The sequence below is a fragment of the Otolemur garnettii genome, unplaced genomic scaffold (genome assembly GCF_000181295.1).
Source record: "Otolemur garnettii isolate 467f Iridium unplaced genomic scaffold, OtoGar3 scaffold00020, whole genome shotgun sequence".
Classification (NCBI taxonomy): Eukaryota; Metazoa; Chordata; class Mammalia; order Primates; family Galagidae; genus Otolemur; species Otolemur garnettii.
In genome coordinates this window covers 4,039,474-4,049,298 of record NW_003852415.1, presented here as the reverse complement: position 1 = coordinate 4,049,298, position 9,825 = coordinate 4,039,474, and the positions used below count along the sequence as shown (strand labels likewise).

Sequence of the window (9,825 nt, the reverse complement as noted above, 5' to 3'; positions counted from 1 at the left end):
AAAAAAAAAAAAAAAAGCCATTCCAGCCACTGAGATGTTTTTGCCCAGTTTCTTCTGCTCTGATTTGCCTCATAAAGAGCACTAGGCCAGGCAAGACCAGTCAAACTAAGTTCTTAACTAGTGTTTAAAATAACCGACAGTACAGAGCCTGCTGACCTCTTGTCTCCTGAAGTCAGTGTTTCAGATCCTTTCCCCCATTATTCACAAAGGGAACCCACATGTGCTGCTTTGGGTTCCTCCATCACAGGATTTTTCTTAGCATGTTAAGGTCCTTCTCAAAATACATCCTAATAGGAGAATCACCCGGGATATTTACTAAAATACAAGCTTGTAGGCTTGTAAAACCCTACAAACTGAGCAAACTTCCTAGGAGTGGAGTCTGCTTTTCTTCAACAGGCTCTCCTAGGTGCTTCCTATGCATGGGGAACCTTTGGCTAAGATTTGCAATTCGGACTAAAATTAACCAGCTTTACAAAATATCAATTCTGGCCTAAGGGTCAACACTTGAGCTTTTGAGTCCAAAGTCATCAGGCACCACCTGCTGAGTGACACCAGGTACAAGTGCTCTCACAGGGTACCTATTATGCCCATTGCAGAGATAAGGAAATCTGCCCCATTTGTTAGTATGTAGAAAATTTACCATTCAAATCCAAGCCAAATCAAGTCCATGGTTTTATTTTTAGCTGCACTATTTTGCTTTTTAGGCTCAGATGGCTAAACTGAAATGGCAATGTTAAGAATTAGATAGCAATTAGTACTGGTGATATTACTGTTACTGGCAATTTTACAGTGGCAGGCACTTAGTCCTAAACTTTGGTTTTTACTAAAATGTTTGTAATCTCTACTTCAGATTATTTCCTAAATATTGTAGAACTGGTACTTTTCCAGCCAGGCATAAAAGGGCTTCAGTTTTTTGTTAATGGTTCCATATTAGGAGGAGTCTGGGATGGAAGGCTTTTTATCACAAGGCATTGTTTTGGCTCCCTAGGGAGGCAGATGGAATTCTGAATTAGATGTTAATTTCAGCACTCTCCTGAGTAATTCAAGCCAAAGGTGGCACTGGGGACTAGGGAGGTGGAGGAGTTTAGTTGATTCACATCAGATTTTGTGCTTTAGCTGAAAAGTTTTAGCCAAGTCACATTGGTAGGATTAGGCCTCACTGGCACCTCATAAACCAGGCAAAAATAGAGTAATGAAATAGTTGTAGTTGCAGAAGTAGGGTGGTCTGGCTTAGAGGGCTCTGACGCACACCAGAGTGCAGGAAGCCAGGTCAAGGCTTGTCCAGGAAAGCGACTCTCTTGTTCAGATAGTTAGCTCATCCTGCAGTGTGGCATTCTGACTCCATTAGAATATATCTCCAACACTTGGCACAGGTCAGTGCTCAACAAACTTGTTTAATGGTACCAGGCACTTAAAAACGCTCTTAAGAGGCCGGGTCTGGTGGTTTATACCTCTAATCCTAGCACACTGGGAGGCTGAAGTTGGAGGATTAAGGCCAGGAGTTCAAGATCAGCCTGAGCAAAAGTGAGACATCATCTCTACTAAAAATAGAGAAATTGGGTGGCGCCTGTAACTCAGTGGGTAGGGCACTAGCCCCAAATACCAAGGGTGGGAGGGTGGCAGGTTCAAACCAGGCCCCAGCCAGCTAAAACAGCAATGACAAGTGCAACAACAACAAAAAAGCTGGGCGTTGTAGTGGGCACCTATAGTCCCAGCTACTCGGGAGGCTGAGGCAAGAGAATCACTTAAGTCCAAGAGTTGGAGGTTGCTGTGAGCTTTGACACCACAGCACTCTCCCAAGAGTCAAAAAAAAAGAAAAGAAAAATTGTTGGCCTTTGTGGCAGGCACCTGTAGTCCCAGCTACTTGGGAGGCTGAGGCAGGAGGATCACTTGAACTATGACAGCACCACTAGCCTGGATGACAGAGTGAGACCCTGTCTCCAAAAAAAAGAAAAAAAAATAGCGAAGTAAAAACAAGCCAGGCACAGTGGCGCATGTTTAATGTCCCAGTAACTTGGGAGACAAGTGAGAGGATCACTAGAGGCCAGTGTTCAAGACTAGCCTGCCAACAGAGCAAAATCCTGTCTCTAAAAAAATGACATTTATGTCCTCTTTCCAGAAGTAGTTAAGAGCCTCAAATGTTCTACTCCTGGAGGGATAACTAATATACTAGAAATGTGTCATCTTCGCTTTGTGGCAATAACAGGCAACAAACAGAATGGTTCAGACTTGACTACACTCACAGTCCTTGTTCTCCATCCCCAAATGCTTAGTATCAGTTGTTACATATCTAGAATATGTTAAGAAACCCAAGGCATGGGCGGTGCTTGTGGCTCAGTCAGTAGGGTGCCAGCCCCATACTGAGGGTGGCAGGTTCAAACCCTGCCCCAGCCAAACTGCAAAACAAAAATAGGTGTTGTGGCGGACGCCTGTAGTCCCAGCTACTCAGAAGGCTGAGGCAAGAGAATCACCTAAGCCCAGGAGTTGGAGGTTGCTCTGAGCTGTGACAGCACTCTACCAAGGGTGACAAAATGAGACTCTTGTCTCTAAAAAAATAAAAAGGAAACTCAAGGCTTACCTAGAATCTAGTAAGTGTGTGTATAAAATATTTAAAACATTTTTTTACAAGAGCAAATCTAGCAACGTTTTTTTAAGAAAAAGAAACCCAAGTGTTTTTTTGTTGTTTTGAGACAGGGTCTTACTTCATTCTCCAGGAATATGGTGGTACAATCATAGCTCACTATAGCCTTGAACTCCTGGGATCAAATAGTTCTTCAGCCTCAGCCTCCCAAGTAGTTGGAACTACAGGCATGAGCTAGTGCACCTCTGCAAGGCTTAAGTTCTTGTAAAACAAGTACCTACTTCCTAGGGCTATTATGGGGATTAAGTGAGTTTATGTCAGGAAACTGCTTAGTGCAGTGTCTAGTACGTAATTGCCCAATAAATAGAAGCCACCATTAAGTTAGGCATCTCTACTCTTCCACATCTTAGTCCACCACCTGGTAATCTCTTTGTAAGCACCTACAAGACCATGAAAAATGAAAAATCCAGGATTCTGCCTCCATCGATAGTATTTGTTGTTAGTACTGTTTACCTCAGAGCACCAGCCCTCCCCTTTTATAGCAGGAAAGGAGACTCAATGGAAGTGAGAAGCAGGCTCTCTTTTTGCCTTTTAAATACCTACACTTACCCAGACCAGAGAGCCCTTCTAACCTTTTTTTTTTTTTTCAAGACAGAGTCTCACTGTCCCCTCAGCACAGCAGAGTGCCCTAGTGTCACCAGCTCACAGCAACCTCAAACTCCTGGGTTTAAGCAAGTCTCTTGCCTCAGTCTTTCAAGTAGCTGGGGCTATAGGCACCCGCCCAAAACCCACCAGCTCCGGTGTATATGGCTGGCGCCCTACCGGCTGAGCTATAGGCATGGAGCCCTTTTTTTTTTTAAATTCAAAACCTTCAAGGAACCTTGAATACCAGCCACCCTATCAACACAGGATCCACACATAAATGTTTTTTAAATTACTTTTATTTAGCGTATGTACACATAAAAGAGAAATTGCCCTCTGATCCCACCCAGCAGAAAACATGCACAAACCCAAGGTATTTGTGGAGGGGAGGGGCCCTGGCCCCAAGTTAGCGGCTGGGATGGTACAATCCTGTGAGTCACAAGCACCAGTCAGGCGAAGACTGGACTGAAGTGATGGGCAGGCTGGAGCACCCTGCTGCTGGCCCTAAAATAAGCGTGCACCATAGCCAAAGGTCTGTTTTATGCCCTCGAAATAGTAACGCTGCCAGCCCTGCCGTGTCCGCTCTTCTTCAGGAGAAGGGATGCCTCGGCCTTCCATGCACACCTCAGTCTCTCCATTCTTATCAGTGAAGGTCAAGGTGATGGTGGCAAAATGCCCTGGGGAAAAGCAGAGGAGAGAAGTTTCAGATCCAGGGATTCCATCTGGGTTTAAAACCAGGGTGAAAACAAAAACTTCTGAGGATAATGGCAATAAATAAATACGCATACTTACCCTCTGGCCACGTTTTAAACCTCCACTTCATTATAATATGTTTCTCAGGGACCTAAAATAATCAGAGTTCAGTCCATACTGTAGACTTGCAATGTACCCAATCCCAGGTAGGATTAGCCATCTGCCCTTCCTACAGAACCTGTTATCTATGCAGTCATTTTATTTGCAAGAAAATTCAAATAGCCACATTCTTTGGACAAACAAAACGTAGTTTTATTAGTCAAAGAGGTTAAAGCCTTAAATTTTACCCAGAGCTTAGAAAAGGTAACACGTTATTCATCTGATCAGACAGGGGCTACAACCTGGGGCTGGGCAAGCACATACTCACCAAATCAGTAAATTCTCCAGAGACGTTGCCATCTACCATCTGAAACTTCCCACCTTTGTCTGCTTCTATCATTGCAGGAGCATGGGTAAAGGCCTGAACCAACTGTAAGAAAGAGAAAGAAAAGGGCAAGGAGAATATAGTTTTAGTTGGATCCAGAGACAAATGCCAGCTGAAGCCTGAATGGCTAAACTCTCATTTCCAAAGATGCCAATCTGTCCAACGAGTCTCCCTCTATTCTCGTCCACTACAAATCACAGACTAGGATTTGACTTCAGAAAAATTCTTTCCTAATCCATGATGCCATTCTCTGGGACCCATTTTTCTAACAAGAAGGATCTTGTAGGCCAGGCCTGTAATCCTAGCACTCTGGGAGGATGAGGTGGGTATATCCCCTGAGCTCAGGAGTTTGCAGTCCCAGTTACTCGGGAGGCTGAGGCAACAGGATCATTTAAGCCCAGGGGTTTGAGGTTGCTGTGAGCTATGATGCCATGGCACTCAAAGCCAGGATGCAGAGTGAGAGACCCTCAACCCCCCCCAAAACAACAACAACAACAACAAAAGAACAATTCTGTAGTTCCCATTTACCTGACCCAAAACTAAAACTAAAATAGAAGAGAAAAAGAAAGGGAAAATCCACTCCAATGAGTGGGTTGAACCAAGTTGTTTTTCTTTTGTTTCTACTTATACTAGGTAGGAATGCCTCATGGGCCCAGCCATAATACCTCCTCTGCATGTGGCTGGGGGGTAATGCCCACAACCTGAGTCACCTACAATAGCAGATGGCATGATGCCTAAAGGATAAGATCTTGCTTACCTCTTGGGTGGTAAACACTCTATAGAGCTCCTCTGGTGATGTCAGGAAGGTTTCTCTAAGGGTGATTTTACAAGTGGGGATTTTGACACCAACAGGTCTGGCCTGGGTTTTTGAAGAAACTGAGGACTTAGCCTGTAAAAGTGGTGGTGAAAATGGTTGGTTTAGAGCAGCAGTTCTCAACCTGTGGGTCATGAGCCATAGGAACTATATTAAAGGACCACGACATTAGGAAGGTTGAGAACTACTGGTTTAGAGTAATGGTACAACCTCAACCAACATGGCTTCAGGGACAAATCTACCATTCATTCTCACAAAAATTTTCATCTTCGAGCACTCCAGGAGGAAGACTGACACTTATTTAAAAACCTATCAGTGGCGGCGCCCAGGGCTCAGTCGGTGGGGCACTGGCCCCATATACCAAGGGTGGTGGGTTTGGGCCTGCCCCCTGGCCAAACTGCAACAAAAGAAAATAGCCGGGCGTTGTTTCGGGGAACCTGTAGTCTCAGCTACTGTGGAGGCTGAGGCAAAACAATCGCCCAAACCCAGGAGTTAGAGGTTGCTGTGAGCTGTGACACTACGGCACTCTACCAAGGGTGATAAAGTGAGACTCTGTCTCTACAAAAAATAATAATAATAATAATAATAATAACCTCATAGCAACCTCTAACTCCTGGGCTCAAGCGAGTCTCCTGCCTCAGCCTCCCAAGTAGCTGGGACCACAGGTGCCCGCCACAATGCCCGGCCATTTTTTGGTTGCAGCCATCATTGTTGTTTGGCGGGCCCGGGCTGGGGATTCGAACCCGCCACCTTAGGTGTATGTGGCTGGCGCCTTAGCCGCTTGAGCCACAGGCACCGAGCCTCATTAGGCATTTCTAAAGAGCTTAGTATAATTGTCCAACAGAATTTTTACGCTTAAACAGCTGGAAGCAATCTTCTCACTTTCACTGTGCTAACAAAAAAACAACAGGACTGCAAACCTAGTGCCAAGCTTAACCCCAGAAGTTCCATCTGTAGATAAAACATCTGCACACCCTACAAATGGGGTTAAGATCGATCAATTTCCTGATGACTGAAGTCTAACCCTTGATACCTGATTAAAGGTCTAATACGAAAGCATGAAATGGCAATACCCCAGTGAGATATACTGAGAACTCATGTAAGTGAAGACCATCCTGTATTAAACGCAATCAAGAGCCAGATTTAGAAATCCCCAATGGCTTCTATTTGCTCTGGGAGCCTGTACAAATGAGGAAAAACCTGGTTAAAGATGGGTAGACAACTAAAAAGCACTTTGAGTGGATCATAGACTGCTCTGGCTTACAAGTTAGGATCCACAAAGAGATAAGATGTGGAACTAGGGGGCAGCGCCCGTGGCTCAAAGGGGTAGGGTGCCGACCCCATATGCTGGAAGTGGCAGGTTCAAACCCAGCCCCAGCCAAAAACTGCGGGAAAAAAAAAAAGATGTAGAACTAAGGAGGCAGCCTCCCACTCCATCATCATTTACCTTGCGCTCCTCAGTTTTCAATGCTGGCTGCCCCACTGGGTCTACTGACTCTCCATTCACTGTAGGTAAGATCATGCCTTGGGTAAACTCTGAAAAGATAATAAAATCCCAGCTTATAGAAGTTATTTTTTAGTAGCTGAGAACTGGAGCTTCATTACAGCTTGGCAAAGACAGCCACCTTAACCCAGAATGAGGTTATAGCCGGAGAAGGAAAAGGCTATCTATTTTACATTTCTACCTTTGGTCTACATCAGACAGGTATCTGAGTGTATGTTACAGACTACAGTATGTCCACTGGGATTATCTTAAAAACCTTAAACCATGAACTCAACTGGAAGCATTACAACTTGTTAAATATATGCCAAGTCTACTAGAGAAGATAGCCAGTGAATGAAGTGGCACTTCCAATACTTCAAAAGTGAGTACCCAGTATTTGTAGATGCCACATGCTTAGTACCCTCCCTCCACTCTGTCTTAACTTTGTAAGACAGCCACGCCTAGTTACAGCATTGGAAGGCTGGTCCCCCTTTCCCCCCAAAAGGTATCATCTTCTATGCTGGTTCCTTTCATGGTCATTATACAAACTCTAACACTAAGCTCAGAATAGACTGGCAGAAATGGAATCCCAGGGGAGAACTGAACTGACCTTTAGTCTAACCACCTAAAATCCGTAACAAAGAGAATGCACAGTAAAGATAGCCTTTTATGAGCATGGTGTTTCACACCTGTTAAACCCAGCATTTTGGGAGGGTGAGACAGAAGGATTCCTTAAGGCCAGTTCAAGACCAGTCTGGACAAGACAGCAAGGCCTATCTATACAAAAAAAAAAAAAAACCTAGCCAGCTGTGGTGGTACATACCCTTATACTAGCTACTGGGGAGTTGGGGTAGGAGGATTACTAGAGCCCAGGAGATTGAGGCTGCAGTGAGCTATGATGATACTAATGCCACTGCACTCCAACCTGGGTGACAGAGATTCTATCTCACAAAAACAAACACATGGGGCAGCGCCTGTTGCTCAAAAGGGTAGGGCACTGGCCCGATATGCCAGAGGTGGAGGGTTCAAACCCAGCCCTGGCCCCCCCCCAAAAAACAACAAAAAAAATCCATATACAAACAAAAAAACCCCAAACGAACAAAATAGTCCAGGACGCTTCTCATGCAATTAAGTCCTGGGATACCAAGTTTTTAGATAGATTCAGCACTGCTCAATAGAAATACAGAGCTGGCCTTGGTGGCTGGTACTTGTCCCAGACACTTGAGTGGCTGAGATAGAAGGATCATTTGAGCCCAAGAGTTTGAGACTAAAATGAGCTACGATTGTGCCACTGCACTTCAGCCTGGGTAATAATGTGAGATCTCCAACTCTTTAAAACAAACAAACAAAAAAACATGCCTATAGTCCCAGCTACTTGGGAGGCTGAGGCAACAGGATCGCTTGAGAGGTTGTAGTGAGCTCTGATGCCACAGTACTCTAGCCTGGAGCAACCATGTAAGACTAGCTCAAAAGGGGAAAAAAAAAACCCCACAAGAACAAAAAAGAAAGAATATAACATGATCTTAAATGTAATTAAAATTTTCTAGTAGCCACATTAAGAAGTTAAATGAAGGTGGGTACAGTGGCATATGCCTATAATCCCAGCTACTCAGGTGTATGGACTGCCTGAGGCTTTAAATTTAAGACCAGCCTGGGCAACACAGCAAGACCTTATTTCATTCATAAATAAATAAATAAGGTGAAATTAACCTAACACATAGTTGAACTATCACTTGCACATGTTATACTTTATTAAGACAGAATTGACAACTTACACTGGTTTTCTGTATTGAGTCTGCAAATCTACTGTGTATTTTTACTCACAGCACATCTTAATTTGGTCTACTCACATTTCAAGAGCTTAATAACCAACCAATACATTAGACAACACAGCTCTAGATCTTTCCCTCACTCAGAGCTTAGAGACTAACATGAAATAAAGCCCCTCCCCCCAAATCTTTACCCATTTGTCAAAGAAAGGATTGTCAAGACCCTTAACCAGAGTCTGGTAAGTGGAAAACTACCTCCTTAAGGCTTATATAACTACTCAAGGGATACCTGTTTTGAGGGTGCTGATGTAAATTCCCATTGCTTCTCTTAGAAGTTTCACCCCTTCTTCCTTCATTAAGGCCACGAGATTTGTGTCAGGCTCATCTTTGGCAAGGCTCACACTAATCTGAGTAAAAGATCAGAAGTAGGTGGTAAATAACTTGAGGAGCACCCTCATTATGGAAAATGGGTGCTGAGTAATTAGATAACTGCTGACATTTCCAAAGGAAATGCACGAAGGTTGGGGTATTCATCCAATCCCCATTAGTGTTCCTTCTTGAGTCCTCTCTGCCAGTGGTGAAGATTAGAACCTATGTTACTAGCTAAAGCAATTATAAACAAGTTGCTCTGGAAGTTTCCAACGGCACCGCATACCTAGAAATTCATCTACAGACTGGGGTTCTAAATGCTTGATCCACACCTGGGCTATTAACCTTGAATGCTAGGTCATTTTTCTAATTTGAGAATAAGAGGATGTAGAGGACTCAGATGAGTCAGGAAGCACAAACCTCCACTTCATCCACATTGTTTTCATCAGACAAATTGGGGATCTCCACATGTCCCTTGTACTGAACTCCTGACTTAGAAGTACCTGTGAAAAGCAATGCAATACCATTAGTTTCCTCCTCTGCAGGAAAGGTCTCTGCTCTGGGGCTCTAACTACCGCTCCAATTGTTGTTCTTGTGGACAGCAGAACTGATCTTCTTTTTCTAAGAGAATGCCACATGCCAGATGCAAAGATGCAATTAACCCCACCCACCTCAGAAGAAATGTCTTTCCTCACCAGTTTACTGGAGACCAACCACACCATTACAGTACGGGACTGAAAGCTACACGGATCTGGTACTAGCATGAATTCTACCAGGAAGGATTTGGGTTATTAGCCAATTTTGCTAGAATACTTGTTTTAGGCTCAGTGCCTGTGGCTCAAGTGGTTAAGGCGCCAGCCACATACACCTAAGGTGGCAGGTTCAAATCCAGCCCAGGCCCACCAAACAACGATGGCTGCAACTAAAAAATAGCCAGGCATTGTGGCGGGCGCCTGTGGTCTCAGCTACTTGGGAAGTGGAGGCAGGAGA

General features: G+C 44.2%; 1 protein-coding gene across 1 annotated transcript in view; it reads right to left on the bottom strand.

The window, feature by feature from the left end:
- Positions 1–3,504: 3,504 nt before the first annotated feature.
- AHSA1 (activator of HSP90 ATPase activity 1) overlaps positions 3,505–9,825 on the bottom strand; it is an 11,894-nt gene continuing 5,573 nt past the window's right edge. Inside the window, exons 3-9 of the mRNA XM_003786946.3 lie at positions 9,256–9,338; positions 8,756–8,873; positions 6,662–6,750; positions 5,158–5,289; positions 4,344–4,445; positions 4,016–4,067; positions 3,505–3,900 (exon numbers count right to left, since the gene is read on the bottom strand). Coding sequence (XP_003786994.1) covers positions 3,728–3,900; positions 4,016–4,067; positions 4,344–4,445; positions 5,158–5,289; positions 6,662–6,750; positions 8,756–8,873; positions 9,256–9,338 — 749 coding nt within the window. The 3' untranslated portion in view covers positions 3,505–3,727. The remainder of the gene's footprint in view (positions 3,901–4,015; positions 4,068–4,343; positions 4,446–5,157; positions 5,290–6,661; positions 6,751–8,755; positions 8,874–9,255; positions 9,339–9,825) is intronic.